Below are 20,250 nucleotides of genomic sequence, written 5' to 3'. Positions count from 1 at the left end.
AAATGTGTGAAAAACATCCGATCAAAAACAACAACAAAAAAAAAAAAACACACCACCTCAGCCATCATGTTACTTGAAGATTAGGGTTGACAATCAAGGGTGCTTTGGTCATGGATGAGTTGTTACCTGGTTTGTACAAACCACCTCTTCCATGAACAATTTAAATAACTGAACAGATTAGTGCTTAGACTATGTGTTCTTACACACACACACAACCATTACAAGAGTCTTAGTACAAGATAAGCAGCATGTTAATTGTTATTTTTACCTGTAGAATGAGTTCCTGTAGCTGGGATTGCTTTTGCTTTATTCTCTCAAGTTTTCTTTGCCTCTCCACCTTAAAAAGACAATGAAACCTTTAAGAACAGCACAACCTTTCCTTATGACAGCCAACTACTCTTGCGAGAATGTTACCACCATTATCTAGAATGCTACATAACCAGCAAAGTAATGTACGTACTTACATTGAGTATCTGAATGTCAGTTTTGGTCACCTACTTCGTCTGTTTTATTCATACCTCTAAATTCTGACATTCCTGAGCTGAGTTGGTAGGGAGTCCGATCCATTTGATTTCCTTCTTCTCCTTAGAGATAATATTCATTGCCATAAGCACATTTAAGGCATCATAGACTCGACGTCTGATATTTTTCTGATCGTAAACATGCTGCAAGAGAAACAAAAACTGGTTAGATTCCTATACAGCACCAGTCAACTTCATTTATGAAGTCATTACATATCTATATCTTACAGTAGCAACTTAGTATGGAATATCCGAGTTATCTTTTTCATTATAAAATTGCAGTTTATATTCGCTATCGTGAATAATGTTTTTAAACATTTTTATTTAAATCACACATGTCAAGTCAACTGGGCAAGACATTTCTCAACACTTACCCAGGAGCATTCACCAGGAGAAAAATAAATAAATAAAAATCTCTAAAAGATCAGTTGCACCCAGATCATACTTCCTCCTGCTACACTGTGAAATTTAGAACAAAATCTTTCTCCTTGCAAACATTCCTGTGTGAAAGCTTAAAAAAAACAAAACACTGAAAACAAAAGTGCTGGGATAAGGGCAACAATAAGTACAGCACGGCAATATGTTTCTCATGAACACTGCAGATGGTTCTGTGACACTTCACATAAACTGCTGTCACACCCATCCCAGTTTGCTTTGTAAGCTCTATAACACCCATTAGGATGAAACTTGAACAGAAGTTCCACACTTCAACCTTTAAGTAATGCGCACTACTTTAACAAGCTGTATACCAGCAGTGCCTGCAGCGAAGGGCTAAATGTACATGTTTCTTCACAAGATGAAGCCTGCATTGCTCAACAGTACTTACTGAATCATTGGGTGAAATGTGGTTATCTGGGGTACTGAACTCTGCCACCAGTTCATCAGCGACCTCGTTATAAGAGGTCGTTCCTTTCCTTTGAACCTTCTCACACACCTTCATGGAGAAATGCCTCAGCCCTTTGCCATTCTTCTCCCCTTTCTTATTCCGCTTACTAAAACAGGACAACATTTGGGATTATGAGCATTCATTTTCAACTTCAATTCAAACACTACCCACTCGAATACATTGGTAGGATTCTAACTACATTACTCAAATGTGAAAAATAAAAATCACAGTACCTAGATTTATTTACTTACATACAGCTATGGTAAAAGGTAAAGGTTTTAGGCTAAAGGTTTTACATTACCCTATATAATAACATAAAGTCAAATAAACCCCTGAAGATCAAGTGAAGAACAGTGTGCCATGGATGTTAAGCAAGCCCAAGTTTTCCACAAAGTGGTGTGATGTTCAATATGTTAACGTAAGATTACTATAAAACAAAAATTAGTTAATCTTACATTAACATATTGAATATCATACCGCTTTGTAGTTTTCCCACATAATTGACAAAAAACTGAATTGAAAATTGGGACATTATGAAATACTGAAATACTTTACTACTATTATGGCTTTCGGTAGACATTTGCAAATATAATTTCTTTGATTAAATTGTTAAATAAAATGTAAATGTTCATGCTGTTTTAAAACAAATAAATAAAAATAATGATGCCTCAATCCTAAAATTCTAAAGTGATGCAAACATTTTGGCCATGGATGGATGGATCCCAACTTCAGTTGGGCTGTTAGGTTTCATAGGTTTCAAACGTCTTATCTGAAGATAATATTTGATTTACAAAGTAGAAAACTTGGGTCAGCTTTAACACCCATGGCATACTGTCCTTCACTTGATCTTCAAGGATTTAGTGTATACTTGGTTCACACAAGTTGCAATTAGAGGTCTGCTGAATGCAAGCAGAATTTAACAATACATAGGATAAAGTGGGCTTTAGTCAGGCTCCAAGTAGGCCATTTATTTTTGGAGCCTGCAGGGTCCTATTTTACTACATGGTCGACTAAAAAATAAAATGGTTGCCTTATTGCACCGCACTTAACACATACTTATTGTTCAAAGACGTGCAATTCTCTCGTGTTAAATCACCTACCTTGGACTTGTGTTAATGCGTTTATAAAACGTCTTGAAGCAAAAAGAACTTAAATATTATGTAAATGCACAGCAATGCCGTTGTGAAAAGTTATTTGAAAAAGGAAAAAAAAACACGTTTACTTTTCTCTGTTAGCGCTGCGGTAGGAAACCTCAGGCTACTAGTGAATGGAAGGTTTTACAATTTTCTTTCAATCCTTGTGCATCATCCACATTATACAGGACCAATACAAAAATAGAGTAAAACTGCTCACATTGTTGTACTAAAACTAGAAGAAGAGTGACTGCACAGTCGAATGAAACGTACTGTAGCTTGTGTATGGTACTACATGTGAAGTAAACGTACAAGCAACTTTGTCCCACTACAGCAGGTGTAGAAAGATCGATTCGTAGAACTAATACAAAGGAATTCAGTTTGCTAATCTATCAGGAAGGATTAATCATTTTGAACCAAGTACCATTCTCCTCATTTTCTGACGAATACAAGCTTATGTAGAAATGTTTGTATTTTGCGCAATACACAAATTTCCAGTCGATAATAGTCACACCTATCCCCCTGCACCGCCAAGTTCAGTTCAGCGTGACCAATAGCAGATGTTAATTTCCATAATTTTTACAGTCGTCTCCAGCTAAGAGAACACCCCTCGGGAAGCAAGCACTGTTCTTAGCCGAAGCGTTCCTTAAGACTGTCGACCAGACAACATGAATCAATAAATATATACTACTTGTCAAAGCAATAGGCAAGTATGTTAATACAACTATAATGAACAGACAAACTAATGTTAATAAAATAACTGTCAAACTAAATTGACAGCACCCCTACGCATGTTAATTCAACAGCAGCTCTAGATTAATTATGAATACCTGTACAGGAGCAATATTCAAGACATGCACAAGGGTGAAGCAACTCGCCAGAGCGGAAAACGCTAAAATTGCTAAGCAACTTGTGGCTGATTCATTCTCAGGAGCTCAATTTCCAACTTTTTGTAGGAAGATAAACAGCGACGCATTACGCTGTTTGTTTACATGCCACTTTATAGAGATGAGATGCACTTGTAGAAAACACAATACAAAACGAGTTAATAATATGATGGTGGTTCTGGAAAGATTTAATAAACCAAATTTGTGTGCCTTAAAACACTCTTACAATGACAAGACTGAATAAGCCATTTGAATTTAAGTTTGATGATGAGTTATCAGGTTACAAAACAGTACTGTTTCATTGTGAACAAATCGCTAGCCGTGCCAAAAATGTGTTCTTTTAAGTTCCTGTTCCTTTAGGCGGAGCATTTGCAATAGGAAAAAAGTTTATGGAGTGATGTTAAGTTTATGGAGCACACAGGTGCCAGCGAGTCAGACAAAACTACCCCTAGAGAGAATGTCGCAAGCAAATCAGAGTGGTCCCTCAAACTGCACAGAACATAAATAAATAAAAATCTCCTAGAAAATTAACAGTTAACCAGACATGTGTCACACGGATGCAGAAGGGAAAAAACTCCAAATTATATTGTGAATAACAAAACTGTAGATGATGTTAAATATCTAAAACAAACTTTCCAGCACAAAGGTCGCCTGTAGTCAACTAAATTAATATTCAGTTGCCCAACGAGAACAGGTTGCCATGGCGACCAAAACGGTCACTGCTTGGAGCACTGGTCATACCAAGGAGCTGGATTTTTAGTTGGGAAATTAGCATGCTCCTTTTAAAAGATGTTCCTTAATGAACCAATGCGATTTTTAATAAGACTTGTAATGAGTTCTTTGACCACCACACGAAATTCAATTAAATTTATGGTTATAACTTTAGGAAGCAAATACACCTGCACAACCTTCAGACTCTCAAAGGACACTGGTTGTCAAAGCATTTCAAGCCACAGTTACAGTAACTTTGGAGTGGATATTTGTTTTTAACATATATTTATATAATTTTTAATGTGACTATACACATTTAATTTTATTTATTATTATTATCATTATTATTATTTCTACATTTTGCTGATTTATTTTTATCCCTGGGCTGTTTCGAATGGTTAGTGACAATAATTCTCACGTTAAATCACATGATTGCTTGCAAGCCAAACCCAGGACCACTTTACTTACCCTGTGGACCAGGGGGAAGAGTCTGCCACCTGGCTCTGTGTGATGAATTGTGTATTTGGTGTGTGAGGACTACCAAGCAGGACTGCATTCGTCCCTGCGGATCTCTGCGGGGTGCTGATTACCTGTAAAACACAGATGGTTAACTGTAAAACACTTAATATTTGTGGTATAATAATTTAAGTCTCAAACCTTATTCAATATCCCTTTAAAATAGCTAGAGATATGACAGTTCATTTTGAAACTCAGTAGGGCCTCAGGCAGGAATGACTAAATGCTTGCAGGCTAGATAAGCTTTTTTTCTGGCCTATGGATTTGTGTAAATATTAAGGAGATCATGTGACAAGGGGTCTTCACTCAAAGTTCTTAAGCCTCTAGCTGTAGACTCATGTGTCAGCAATACCATCTTTCTTTTCACATGCACAAGCAGTTATACTTTATTAAATCTGTAATACAACTTGCCTATATTTTCCGCTCCACTGCAACAGTCACCCCCAGGTCACTGGAGGAGTTGCAACCTTTACTTAATCCGGTTTAACAGTAAACTGACTTTAAACTGTTAAATATCATTAGCAATACTCAACACTTTAAACATGAGCTCCTTAATTTCTTTACATTTCCGAGCCACAGCACAAAGCTCAGGTGTGTGTAATGTGCCGTTATTTCACTCTTACATAACAAACTACATTAATAGGATGATGGTACTGCTTACCCTGACCCTATTTGCTGACAGGAGGGTTTCTTTCATCAGCATTAAGCACCAGGTGACCTCAGCCAATGTCAGTGGAAGGCATTAACAATCTTTATATAGAGATGTTAGAAGTCCTTGGATTAATCCAGAGGCAGTCAGAGTGCAACTCTAAAAGACTAGTATTCCTCCACAAGCTAAATTACTAGTCAAAGACAATGAGAAACAATGACTACAGGCTGTGACTGAGTGTCCATCTTATCCACAAAGCCTTTTAGTCCTCAACAGTAATACAGATTACAGTTATAACGTTTAGTTTCTTTTCAGTATGTATTGGATTACAAGATGTGCAACAATGGTTTGCCACATTTGGTATTTGTTCTCGCCTTCTCCTTAATACTCCATATTCTAGAATGCAACGCCTCGCCGCATTTCATAAAATAGAACATTCTGGATATAAATCTACAGGCCCCTTACAACTGCTGGTCACACATGGTGTTTCTCCCCCTGATACTACAGCAAGCACACAATCACAAAACACTCATCTCTGTCATTACCACAGGCTGTTGAAGCTAGGCAGATCTTTACAGACTTGGCAATTACACTGAATGATTTGTTTTACAACCACTGCACAGCTGTATTTGGTTAAAATATAAGTAAAAAGGCCTAACTCAGACAAATTCCCTTCTTTAATCTTTTTATTCCAGATTTTTACCTTAAACTTGGCCATCCTCTTCCCACTGCCATATACCCAAACTTCATGGGGCAAAAAACATCCGCTTTAAGAACAGGTATCCTTACCATGTGTGGCGTAATGTTAACGTTGGAGGGTCCAAGTGTTTTTGGCAGGAGCTGTTTTCCCATTGTTAGAGTTGTCGGATGAACAGCCACTAATGATAACACACCTGGAGGAATAAATAAAGAAATACACTACAGTATACAGCAGCTTTGCCCTGCGTCTATACAAGACAACTGGAACAATGTGTCTGTTGGGGAACCATGCAAATGGCATCTGGAAGGGAGGTCCTTTTTGTTTAAAAACGCTTCCAACACACCACATCCTTGCCATAAAACCACAATTCAAATGTGAGCTTGAATTATCCACTTTTATCTAAATATTGTGTTAAGCCCAATAACCAGTTCTGAATGGTTTTGTCTTTCTGCATTTGCAGCATCAAGACCAAATCCTTTAACTCCAGTTAACATGCTGACCCTACTAGCTTCTTCGGCAGGTTTCAAAAGTGCAACAGTCCGTATCCACCCATTCAGCTTGTGTGTTTTGTGCCATTCGTCCAAGCAGTTTCAAGTTCATGCAGAGCTACAAACCAAGCATTTTAGAAGACAGAGACGGATATTATGCGTTTATTACCAAGGACAGAGGAACAATAGGAAAAAATCAAAATTAGCCAACTAACCAGGGGAAAGTTTTATGCTTTATAAAAATAAATGTGAGGGCAGAGTTAAGCCCTTATTGAGGTTGATTGTCTCTAAGCCAATTTGAACAAAACACAGTTAGAGATCCCCACCACAGAAACAAACAAAAAATTTAACTGTAAATCAAAATGAATAGCTAAATATGCATTTGCCAAAAAAAAACACATTTAAAAAAACAAAAACAAAACAAACAGCTAAAAATTGATTAAATCCCAACTTGTAATATAAAATATGGATGGCTGCTGTACTGATGTGTGGCTACAACTGGACGAACCACAAGTATAATTTTTATTAGAAGCTATTGGCCACTGTTCACAAAAAATAATAAAAAAACAGAAATGTAAATTTGATTAAGTCACAGTTCAAAGAAGGTTTGGTTAATGTCCATCACTAATATGACCAGGCAGTATTTTACTAGCTATAAAGAAAGAAAATATTAGATCTACTACAGTAGCTTTAATAAACTTGTTTTATATGGTGCCCACATCTATTACACATGCTTCTACACAAAGAAACACTGCCACCTAGTGTTGAGTCATCAAAATCAGGTAATCATTTGTTAATTACTTGCTGTAAATTTTATTTTGTGTATTTTGAATTTTTACACCATGCAAAATTGAAACAGCTTGACAAAGTAGAACAAACCACATTAATAAATAGCAAGGTTTGCTCCTCAATGCTTATTTTTCAGGGGCTCAAAAAAAATCACTCACCCTATGGAATAACACTATTTGAGCTGAAGAGTCTTTATTAAAACATCATTTAACCTGTTAATTGTGCAAGGTGTTGCAGGGGCTTTGCTATTTCATGCAATCAGTTTCAATTTATTCTTTGTTTCTGTGGCTGGGCCAGGGATTTCTAAGACCAGAAAATCAAAGCTGTCAATTATATCTGGCCCTTTCATATTGACTTCAGATATCTTCCAATGAAGACAGAGAGACCCCCAGATATACAGGTCACCAAGTCATGCATGCTAAATAACTTCAAGTGTAGGGCTTGAACTAATATCTAAACCTCAAGATAAAGGCTGATAAGAGTTAAGCAGAATTCTCATATGAAGCAAGATATACTCTACCCTGGGCTGAGTCAACACTGAAAATATTACGGTTTCCATGGAAACACTGGCAATCCATTTGTAAAAAACTTCCATAAAAACAGGCATGTCTGTACAAAATGCATTCTTTTTCTGGGAATGGCTCTAATTTTAAATTAATATGACCTTGTCAGAAAGACAGTAGGAGTGGGTGACGTCAGACCAGAGCCAGGAAATAAACAGAGGTGGAGTTTGGTGGAGCTTTCGCTCAGCATTTAATAAATAAACAGAACAGAAAATAAAAAGGTTGTAACAAAAACAGCACACAGCACATGAAGCCAAAAATAAACAGACAAACAAAACTGACTAACACTACACAAAACACAGCGAGTAGAAATTTTAAATACGATTATTCTTATCACAATTATTACCTCCATCTCCAATCCCATTCTCCACTCACCGAACACACAACCCCGAGTGAGTGAAAACATGCTGCTTTTATGCAGCTGTACCGAGACTCGATTGCTAATCAATCATTCAACTGGAGTCTCGGTACAACTGCACGTGAATTAATAAAGTGCAATTCCCCGTGCTCACATATTATTACTTTTTACTTGCACAGTAAGTGCTGCGCAATCCTCGTGCCTAAATACAAATATACATTTTAAACACTTGTGTTACACAGACCCGTTTATATCCCGTGTATCAATGACTATACACCAACATTAACACACAACAGATAACACAAAATACACACAAGGGCGGGCACTTTGCCACAGACCTATATCCACTATGCCTATCCTTTACCCCCAAACTAACACTCTTATTTTGTGATGAAGCCTGTCCAGACAGGAGTATCACCACAATTGAAAATCCATCGCTTGCAGGGAATCATAATGGTTTCCTACAATCATGGATGTCTGTGCAATAGTCAAGGTTCTTACATATTAAAGTTACTTATGTAACCCTTTGCGGTCCTATGTCGGGCCAGGTCTGACATTAATTTTCCCTTTCTAGTCCGACGTCGGACAGTTGTCTCTAGAAGTTTTTTCTCCGGAAAAAGCCGAGAACCTTTCAGTTCCAGAAACCGACAGGAGCCAAATTAAGCCAAAAATAAATAAATAAAAAGGGCATATCTCATAGCCCCGTGCACTACCGAGATAACACTGACATAAACAAAGGAGATAGCCGCTTCTGCATCCAGCGCTCAAAGAATATCACAAAGACATTTGCAGAGCTTTTTGAGATGTTATAGTAATAAAATAATGATTTTGATCACATTATTGATGAGTTTGGTGAAAAAACGAGTTCTCAGGAGAAGCCTTATCAGTATGCAAGTCTATAAAGAGGTATGTGAAAAATACAGCGAACAAGGGGTAGGGCTGGGTTGGTGATACAGTACCGAGTGTCCTTTTGCGATTCAATGCCTTTAACCTGTTTTCCTCTGAAAAAAATACTTTCAAAAACAGTGCATGTAAAATAAACAGCACATGTGAAAATAAATTGGACCTGACATCTGAAAAGAGCTGAATAAATGGACTGCAAAGGGGTAACCACAGGACTGCATTAAATAACGCTTCTTTTAGTCTGGCATGGACAGAGTCATATTTTACATCTACAAATTTCAACTTTGAGGAAGACCAGTTACTTTAAGAAAAACAACTTCCTGCCAAAGTTTCAGGCACAACTAAATACTGCTCTGGACCAAAATGTAGCTATGCTGTAGGAGGGCAAATTACCTGTACCACAAAGTAATAAACTCATTTCCCATCCTGTGCAGGTTTATATACAGGATTCATGTATGAACACATGTGAAATGAACAGGACACAGTGCACTGATCTGAGCTTGTGTTTCCATTTTTTTCACCTAATTTTAGTACATAATTTTATATATATACACACACACACACACACACACACACACACACATTATAGGAACTCCATTCAGTTACATTTTCAGTGTTCCAGCAGCACTGGACTCCCCTGAATTAGCACAAATAAATAGCCTCATTAAAGTACTGAATGGAAATCGTAGTCTATAGGCAGATAAGCCAATCAGTTAAAAAAAATAAAAACAAAGCCAACAACTTACCTTTACTAGGACTAAGATTTTGGTCTATAAAAAGCTTGAGCTCTCCATTTGCTTCAATTAAGCCTGCCTATAATAAAAAGAGAAGAAAAAAAGCAATTGATAAACAGCAACAACTTTTCTAGATTGCTCCTCCTCTTGATTTCAGAAAGTTCCAGTTTAAAATGTCATGTACTAGTACTGATCGGGCAACAACAGGCCATGCTTTTCCTATTCAGCAACATGTTTAAATAATGAAATGCCAAAATAATGATTCAACATCATGGATTCACACGTATCGGGCTACCACAGGTGGAGCAAATAACTGAAAATGTTCTTCAAACATAATGCACATCTTGCTCTGGAAGTCACAGCCATGTGGCAATCTAAATGTACCGCTTTCTCACTCTTCCAAGACAAAAAGAAGGGTTCGACTTCACTGGAGTTTGAAATGTCGGAATCGGGGCTTTATTACAGTTAGTAGTTCCAGTTGAAAAAACACTGCGCAAAAAAAAAAAAAAAAAAAAAAGGTTTTTAACCAAACACAGTAGGGGCTGTACAATCCAACTAATTATTAATCCCATTAGCACAAGCTTGTGTAAGTAGAGCTGCAGTTGGTCAAGGAGGCATTAATATTAACATACATTAATAGTGGAATTAAACCCGCAACTGTCTAAATAACGTACAGGATTATGCAGCACATGGATATATCTCTGCAAACCTATTCAGAAATTTAGGAAATCTGTAATCTGCAATCTTGTTTCATGTTGAGCCAAGTATGGCATTGATTAAATGGAAATCAGTTATAGTGCACTTTATGTGTAAGTAAAGGGTAGGATCTGGCATTTAAGGTAGAAAATGACTTTTTGGCTTTGGGGTCATACTTGGTTTACTTTCACAATGAGCAAGAAATTAAATCTCCAATCAATTTTAGAGCACAGAGACATAAAACTATCAATAAAATAGACAATGCACCAGAGATGCACGAAGCTGACGTGATCACATAAGAAAGTTTACAAAACGAAAGGAGGCCATTCGGCCCATCTTGCTCGTTTGGTTGTTAGTAGCTTATTGACCGCAGAATCTAATCACGCAACTTCTTGAAGGATCCCAGTGTGTCAGCTTCAACAACATTACTGGGGAGTTGTAGGGACGGGTCAGTATACCGGTTTTTCGGTTTACCGCGATTTAGGTACATTATGGTATTATTCTACACCGCAATTATCGTAATTCTTTTATATAACAGTTAACGCATTTTTCAACTGCAAACACGCTTCTTCTCCAAATCAAGCATTGGTACTTGCAGCCTTAGCAAAGTGTCTGAGGATGATCTTTTTGTGAACTGATGCTGCATTTTGATAACGGTTTTGAAGGAAACCGTCAATGACACAGAATACATGTTTCAATTGCTGCCTTCTGTTACCCAGAGCTTGCTGTGCCAGCTACTCTTGGCTGCTGTCTTTCTGACTTCACACGCAGCTTTTAGATAAACGCCTTTTCCAAACCTTGTAGCACAGCACACATTTTCAACCTGCTATACTTATATTTGTCTAAAGGTTATCCTGGATGAAAACTTGCTTCCTTATGCTCTGACAATATTCCCCAACTCTGAGGATTGGTTTTTCCAGCAGGACAATGCTCCATGCCACACAGCCAGGTCAATCAAGGTGTGGATGGAGGACCACTAGATCAAGACCCTGTCATGGCCAGCCCAATTTCCAGATCTGAGCCCTATTGATAACCTCTGGAATGTGATCAAGAGGAAGATGGATGGCCACAAGCCATCAAACAAAGCCGAGCTGCATAAAGTCACCCAACATCAATGTGAAAGACGGTGGAGAGCATGCCAAGATGGATGAAAGCTGTGCTTAAAAATCAGGGTTATTCCACCAAATATTGATTTCTGAACTCTTCCCAAGTTAAAACATTAATATTGTGTTGTTTAAAAATGAATATGAACTTATTGTCTTTGCATTATTCAAGGTCAGACAACACTGCAGCTTTAGTTATTTTGACCAGTTGTCATTTTCTGCAAATAAATGCTCTAAATAACAATATTATTATTTGGAATTTGGGAGAAATGTTATCAGTAGTTTATAGAATAAAACAAAAATGTTCATTTTACCCAAACACATACCTATAAATAGTAAAACCAAAGAAACTGATAATTTTGTAGTGGTCTCAATTTTTTCCAGAGCTGTACATGTGTGTGTGTGTGTGTGTGTATATATATATATATATATATATATATATATATATATATATATATATATATATATATATATAATAAAATACACACACACACATATACAGTACTGTGCAAAAGTTTTAGGCAGGTGTGAAAAAATGCTGTAAAGTAAGAATGCTTTCAAAAATAGACATGTTAATAGTTTAGATTTATCAATTAACAAAATGCAAAGTGAGTGAACAGAAGAAAAATCTACATCAAATCAATATTTAGTGTGACCACCCTTTGCCTTCAAAACCCCATCAATTCTTCTAGGTACACTTGCACACAGTTTTTGAAGGAACTTGGCTATTCTAGGACTGAGACTTGAGATGTTTAATATGTTTCTGAAACAGAAAATATTGCTCACATTTTAGGTTTATTTTTTGGTGTTTTTCCTACTGCTGCCTAATCAGACAAGTACAAACTATTGCTATCAGTAAAATGACCATTATCGTACCCACAATGCTATTTTTTCATACTGCTTCACTGTTTTTATACATGAATTTTATAAAGGGCTTTTAAAAAGGAATAGAAAAGCTGGGGTAAAACACCAAAAATCAGAAGACTTTTTTATGGATACGTACGTGGTAATTTATAAAAAGTTTAAAATTAAGTAACAGCACTCAATTTTATTTAATTTTAACATTTAAATGATATATTTAAAAGTTTAAATGTTTAATAAATGTTTAATAAAACCCCTACCTCAAAGCATGTGGTCATGTCATGGGTGTGGGCAGTGGATAAAAATGTTCTGAGCTTTTTAAAAATTCTTCTGTAAAATCTTCTTGTTGCAGTCAATTAATGGCTTGAAAGCGCTAAAGATTTTCCATATAACAGGATTGATTTAATATATAACCCCATTTAAATCAATTTTGATATAAAATTGTCAAAACTCTGGAAGGTTATAAAAAAAAACACCTCACAATCTGCTGTTCCTTGTAGGTAAAAACATATCAGTTTTTTTTTTTCAACTGATAACCTTTGTGTGGGGTGGGGCTCTAACTGTAGGATATGATGAATCATTGTAATGTTTTTGTCAGCGTGCAGTCAGCATGCAGTGTTTAACCCTGCAAATATAAAAGTCATACCTCACACACTGAGCTTTTTAAAAAAATCTGGCACAAAACAGGTTAACAAAAACAATGCAGCAGTGAAACATTGTCACTGGACCAAAATGGAACTGGACTGGCAAACATCACTGAACCCAGGTGTACAGAGAGTAGTGGCTTTGTATCACCGATATGGCCATTGTATTAGGTCACAGGTTAATGTCAAGGACACCAGTATTTGGGATGCTGCCTTTTTATATCATAATCTGGTTACAGATGAGCAGGGGTTAAATTAAATGACCCGTAGCCACCAAAACTGCACCGCCAGTAGTCCGGTAAGCCACATTAAATTTTCACTGTTAACAAAATTGAAAAACCCTGATCACAATCTCTATAAACTGAATTGCTACCAAGGTAGTTTCCTGACTGACTTCAATTGCCCTGTTATCAATGGCTGTTTCAAAAGCAGCTGGAAATGCAGGTTCGAGTTAAGACATTAGTGATACCAGAAAAGGGGTTTTATTTCAAATTTGCAAGTAATGAAAAGTATCCTCATGTCTTTAAGAGAAAGGTGGACCAAGAGTGCCGTGTGTTTCAAGACAAATGGGGAATTTCTTATCTCTGTGGACATGAATGGTAAGGTTAACCAACATGCTTAATCTGTAAGCAGCATGTGGCTGTCAACATTAAAATACACTACGAAGCAAACCATGGAAAGAAATGTGATAAATATATAGGAAAGTTACGTGAAGATAAATACTTTGAATTGGCAGTCATTGAAAAAGCAGCAATCATTCAGTACATTTACATGACAAAGCGTTTTCAGAAAACTGAATCAGAAAACTGATTTTTTTTAAAACATCACTGTGGAAGGGTGGTGGGTAATTCACGGACACAGAAGACAGACAGGTGGACCTGACACACCGCACAGGTGCCCAGTTTTATTTCGGGGGTGCTTTTGTTTCTTTAGCCTGCAGAGAGCGCTGTTGGTCAGTGGTCTGCTTACCAACTATGGTAAACAGAACCACGGGAAAACCAAGCGATGGTAAACAATCCAGGCGCACTCGCAGGTGCTTCAAAACAATAATTCAACAATAGAAGGCACAAAGAAACAGGGAAAATAAAGTAACAAAACTACAAAAGGTATGTACTTGGCATCGATATGCAGGTCGCCGCTACCCGTGCGACCCGGATCACCGACCTACACTGCCGGCTGACTAGCCTGCTCGGATACAATATTCCGGGGTCTGCCCAAGGGTTCCCCACCCTCACTGTCTCGCTGTGAAATACTTAGGGTTGTTTTTCTCCCAGCTGGTTCTCGGTCCTGGACCAGCGCTTCCGCACTCTTGACGCGTCTAAAAGGGCAGTCCTGAGGAAACAGCAGAGCATTACCTTACAGGGCTAACAATCTCCCCAAAACCAGCCTCCCAGCCATTCAGAGAGGGGGGAAAAGTCCACACAACTGCTGCCCTCTTCCTGCAGCACTGTGAACACGCCAGCAGAGTCAGCACAGATCTCCCCCTGCTACATATCCTCCCCCTCAGAATGACACCACCAGGTTCATTTGAAAATCCTACACCCCCATGCCTTCCCGAGAGAAAAAGTCTGCGTTTTGATGCAGCTTTCCTGCTCGGTGGACTACCCTGAAGGCATAGGGCTGCAAGGCCAAGTACCACCATGTGATTCTGGTGTTGCTATCTTTCATCCGGTGAAGCCATGCTAAGGGGGCATGATCTGTAACCAGGGTGAAGTGTCGCCCCAGGAGGTAGTACCAGAGTGACTCGACTGCCCATTTTACTGCGAGACACTCCTTGTCGATGGTGCTATAATTTCTCTCACGGGGAAGGAGCTACCTGCTGATGTACAGGACTGGGTGCTCGCTTCCCCGAACCTCCTGAGACAACACTGCCCCGAGACCCGTCTCTGACGCATCCGTCTGCAGGGTGAACCTCTTACCAAAATCCGGGCTGCATAGCACTGGCTTACTACACAGCCTCCGCTTCAAGGCGAGAAAGGCGCTCTGGCACGACTCCGTCCACTGAACGGTATTTGGGGCAACCTTCCGGGTGAGGTCTGTCAAGGGAGCAGCGAGCGTAGCGAAGCTCGGGATGAACTTTCTATAATAGCCCGCTACTCCCAAGAAAGAGCGCACCTGGGTTTTGGTTGTAGGAACCAGCCAATCAGCTAAGGCTTTCACCTTAGCAACCAGCGGTCTGATCTGGCTCTCCCCTACTCGATACCCCAAATACTCCGACTCACTCTTCCCAATGGCACACTTCTTTGGGTTAGCAGTGAGCCCCGCCTCCCGCAAGGATTGCAGCACCGCCGCCACCTTACCCAGATGACTCGGACAATCCTCACTGTGGATAACCACGTCATCTACAGTGGCTTGCGAAAGTATTGACCCCCCTTGGCATTTTTTCCTATTTTGTTGCCTTACAACCTGGAATTAAAATGGATTTTTTGTGGGTTTGTATCATTTGATTTACACAACATGCCTACCACTTTGAAGATGCAAAATATTTTTTATTGTGAAACAAACAAGAAATAAGACAAAAAAACAGAAAACCTGAGCGTGCATAAGTATTCACCCCCCCCAAAGTCAATACTTTGTAGAGCCACCTTTTGCAGCAATTACAGCTGCAAGTCTCTTGGGGTATGTATCTATAAGCTTGGAACATTTTGGCCCATTGGGATTTTTGCCCATTCTTCAAGGCAAAACTGCTTCAGCTCCTTCAAGTTGGATGGGTTCCGCTGGTGTACAGCAATATTTAAGTCATACCACAGATTCTCAATTGGATTGAAGTCTGCGCTTTGACTAGGCCATTCCAAGACATTTAAATGTTTCCCATTAAACCACTTGAGTGTTGCTTTAGCAGTATGCTTAGGGTCATTGTCCTGCTGGAAGGTGAACCTCCATCCCAGTCTCAAATCTCTGGAAGACTGAAACAGGTTTCCCTCAAGAATTTCCCTGTATTTAGCGCCATCCATCATTCCTTTAATTCTGACCAGTTTCCCAGTCCCTGCTGATGAAAAACATCCCCACAGCATGATGCTGCCACCACCATGCTTCACTGTGGGGATGGTGTTCTTGGGGTGATGAAAGGTGTTGGGCTTGCGCCAGACATAGCGTTTTCCTTGATGGCCAAAAAGCTCAATTTCAGTCTCATCTGACCAGAGTACCTTCTTCCATATGTTTGGGGAGTCTCCCACATGCCTTTTGGTGAACACCAAACGTGTTTGCTTATTTTTTTCTTTAAGCAATGGCTTTTTTCTGGCCACTCTTCCGTAAAGCCCAGCTCTGTGGAGTGTACGGCTTAAAGTGGTCCTATGGACAGATACTCCAATCTCCGCTGTGGAGCTTTGCAGCTCCTTCACGGTTATCTTTGGTCTCTCTGTTGCCTCTCTGATTAATGCCCTCCTTGCCTGGTCCTTGAGTTCTGGTGGGCGGCCCTCTCTTGCCAGGTTTGTTGTGGTGCCATATTCTTTCCATTTTTTAATAATGGCTTTAATGGTGCTCCGTGGGATGTTCAAAGTTTCAGATATTTTTTTATAACCCAACCCTGATCTGTACTTCTCCACAACTTTGTCCCTGACCTGTTTGGAGAGCTCCTTGGTCTTCATGGTGCCGCTTGCTTGGTGGTGCCCCTTGCTTAGTGGTGTTGCAGACTCTGCGGCCTTTCAGAACAGGTGTATATATACTGAGATCATGTGACACTTAGATTGTACACAGGTGGACTTTAACTAATTGTGACTTCTGAAGGTAATTGGTTGCACCAGATCTTATTTAGAGGCTTAATAGCAAAGGGGGTGAATACATATGCACGCACCACTTTTCCGTTATTTATTTTTTAGAATTTTTTGAAACTCTTTTTTTCATTTCACTTCACCAATTTGGACTATTTTGTGTATGTCCATTACATGAAATCCAAATAAAAATCCATTTTAATTCCAGGTTGTAAGGCAACAAAATAGGAAAAATGCCAAGGGGGGTCAAGACTTTCGCAAGCCACTGTATGTAAGCAGCGGCGTACTGCCGATGGGGTCGCAAGATGCGATCCATCATCAGCTGGAGAGTGTCAGGTGTTCCGTGCAACCCAAAGGGCATGGTCCTAAATTGGTACAACCCGAAGGGAGTCAAACGCTGTCCTCTCTCTAGATTCCGAGGTCAGGGGTATCTGCCAGTACCCCTTCGTTAAATCCAGTGTCGTCATAAAATGAGCGGTGCCTAGACACTCCAGCAACTCATCTACCCGGGGCATCGGATAAGGGTCAAACTTCGATTTCTCATTGATTCGTCTGAAATCAACGCAAAATCGAGTTGACCCGTCTGGCTTATTGACTAAAACTACCGGACTGTTCCAGTCACTTTGGGACATTACCCCCAGTCTCAGCATTTCATCAATTTCCGCTTTTATTACCCGTCTTTTACATTCAGGTATACGGTATGGCCTCTGGCGAACTAGCGCCCCCTGCTCAATATTAATGTGGTGATGGGCTACTCGAGTCTGCCCCGAGACGGAAGAGAACACGTCAGGAAACTCCGCCACCGGACCGTGTGCCTGACATTTCTGTGTTGGTGTCAGATTCTCCGCAATCTGTACCGATCGTTTTCTTGCCAACACAGAAAGATCGGGTCCCAGGTCTGTGACGTCATCTGGGTGCGCCACTAGCAACGCCTCTGGTTGCAACCAAGGCTTTAAGAGATTGATATGGTAAATGTGTCTCTCTCTCAGGCGCTCTAGCTGGCAGATCTCATAGTCCACCTTCCCAACCTGGTGTGTAACCTCAAAGGGTCCTTGCCATTTAGCCAAGAGTTTCGACTCGGAACTGGGTAATAACAGAAGTACCTTATGCCCTGGCTGAAATGTGCGCAACTGGACTCTTTGGTTGTACTGTGTCTCCTGTCTGTGCTGTGCCTGCTGCAAATTGTCATGCGCCCATTTCCCAACAGACTCAAGATGCTTGCACAGGTCCAACACATATCGGACAGTATTGGTCGAATTGTCCTGCTGCTCCTCCCACATCTCTCTGACCAGATCGAGCACGCCCCAGGGTCTCCGCCCATACAACAGCTTGAATGGTGAAAACCCAGTGGAAGCCTGGGGTACCTCCCTGATCACAAAGAGAAGGGGAGGAATCAGCTGGTCCCAGTAACGCACATCACTACGAATGAACCTGCGCAACATGTTAAGGGTCTTATTAAAGCGTTCCACCAGACTGTCGGTCTGAGGATGAAACACAGAGGTCCCAATGGTCTTAATTCCCAAAATCTTACATGTTCCGCAGATTAGCCGGTACATAAAATTGGTGCCTTGATCGGTTATTATCTCCTTGGGAATCCCCACCCGAGAGAAAACCTTCACAAGCTCGTTGGCAACAGACTTAGCGGACATAGATTGGAGGGGAATAGGCTCTGGATAATGCGTAGCGTAATCCAGAATGACAAGTAGGTGGGTGTATCCTGCCGCGCTCCCCTCCAGTGACCCAACTATATCCATCCCAATACGCTCAAACGAAGCTTCCACTAGGGGCAAAGGCACCAGTGGGGCCCGTGGAACGGCTCTAGGGCTGGCCTTCCGATATTCCCCACAACGCTCACAAAACCGCTTGATGTCGCCATCCAGCCCCAGCCAGAAGAACCGTGACACAAGTCTTGCTTTGGTTTTATCCCTTCCCAAATGACCAGACAGGGGAATAGCGTGAGCCAGCTGCAACAAATCCTCCTTAAAGGGCTGAGGAATGAGCAACTGATGACGCACTTCCCTGGTCTGGGGTAATTTATCAACACGGTACAGAAGGTCTCGATCAATTTCAAAGTGAGGGTACGTGGCGGCGCATCTGGGCTCGACCACCTGACCATTAACCACAGCTGCTTGGTCAAAGAGCCTGCCCAGCACGCCGTCACGCCCTTGCTCGAGTCAGAAGTCACGGGAGCGAGCTAAGAAATCAGCTCCCATGGCTTCCAACTCGGGGTCAGGTCGGTCCCGAGCAGGGGCAACCGAGCCTGACCCCTGTGCTGGCTCCGCGACCTCCCCCCCAGACTCTTCACCAACCACCCCCACCTAAAACTTCTCAGACCCCCTCCATTGCCAGCCCTCATTCTTAGCAAACCGGCACTCCCGTTTAGTTTTACAGGGTTTAAATTTATGGCAAAACCATTCTGGATCACGAAAGGGAAAAATCTCTCCAATTCCTCTTTCTCAGCCAATAAAGAGGACGGGGCTGTCAGGGCAGCCAACAAATCTTTAAACTGCTCATAGTCCCGTCCCAGAACTACTGGTACCGCCAATTGAGGACATAATCCTACCTGCACCTGCATCACCAAGGAAACAGCAGAGCATTATCTTATAGGGCTAACAATCTCCCTAAGACCCGCCTCCCAGCCATTCAGAGGGGGAAAGTCCATACACCCACTTTCCCACCTCCCCGTGTCACTGCCATGACTCACAGGCGGTTGTTGGACGACTGCTGCCCTCTTCCTGCAGCACTGTGAACACGCCAGCAGAGTCAGCACAGATCACCCCCTGCTACAGTCACTTTTCTGTGTTTACATGATTAACGATAGAAAATCTAATTATAATTCAACTATATGGATTTGTAAGTTTTCGGAAAACGCAGGATATTTTTGCATGCAAAGTACTGTGGTAGCCCAAGTACGATTTGAAAAGCGAACATTTCTGCAATAGAACAGAGACTACGGACATTTCTGCGAGAGAACGGAGATAGATTACTATCCTATACCTCTATTCAGATTCCCCACAATGTGCAATCAGCCTTTCCAACAGCTCATCCTGTTCCATATTACCAGTTTCTTTTGCAGACGGCATTTTAAAGCTGGAAAACATTTGCTGCTTCACTATGGGCTATTAACAAATATATACAGACTTTAACAAATGGATTTCTTTATCCCTAACTACAAAAATAGATGCATGGAGACTGACTGCAGATTATTATTTTCTCTGTTTTCAAAAACCATGCGCAGGAGAAAAGGGTCAAAGTGTGCACATGCGCAGAAATTTCTAGGTGCTGTTTTCCAAAAACTGACTTTCGGAATATTCCAATACATTTTCCGAAAACTGTGTGTACATGACTTGATATCGGAATCAGTTTTCCGAAAACTTAGTAGGAAAACTGAGCAACGT

General features: G+C 40.4%; 1 protein-coding gene across 3 annotated transcripts in view; it reads right to left on the bottom strand.

Annotated features, from left to right (window-relative positions):
* Positions 1 to 20,250, bottom strand: part of LOC121327873 (transcription factor Dp-1-like) — a 35,532-nt gene that overhangs the window by 8,515 nt on the left and 6,767 nt on the right. For 2 of the 3 annotated variants that reach the window (XM_041272167.1, XM_041272168.1), the window contains exons 3-8: positions 9,851 to 9,917; positions 6,093 to 6,196; positions 4,607 to 4,728; positions 1,348 to 1,513; positions 519 to 665; positions 269 to 337 (exon numbers count right to left, since the gene is read on the bottom strand). In XM_041272167.1, the coding sequence (XP_041128101.1) occupies positions 269 to 337; positions 519 to 665; positions 1,348 to 1,513; positions 4,607 to 4,728; positions 6,093 to 6,196; positions 9,851 to 9,917 (675 nt within the window). Of the gene's footprint in view, positions 1 to 268; positions 338 to 518; positions 666 to 1,347; positions 1,514 to 4,606; positions 4,729 to 5,315; positions 6,071 to 6,092; positions 6,197 to 9,850; positions 9,918 to 20,250 lie in introns of those variants that run through there. The other variant, XM_041272169.1, reaches the window with a different exon arrangement.

Source organism: Polyodon spathula, chromosome 15 (genome assembly GCF_017654505.1).
Source record: "Polyodon spathula isolate WHYD16114869_AA chromosome 15, ASM1765450v1, whole genome shotgun sequence".
Lineage (NCBI taxonomy): Eukaryota > Metazoa > Chordata > Actinopteri > Acipenseriformes > Polyodontidae > Polyodon > Polyodon spathula.
This window is presented reverse-complemented; position numbering and strand designations above follow the sequence as displayed.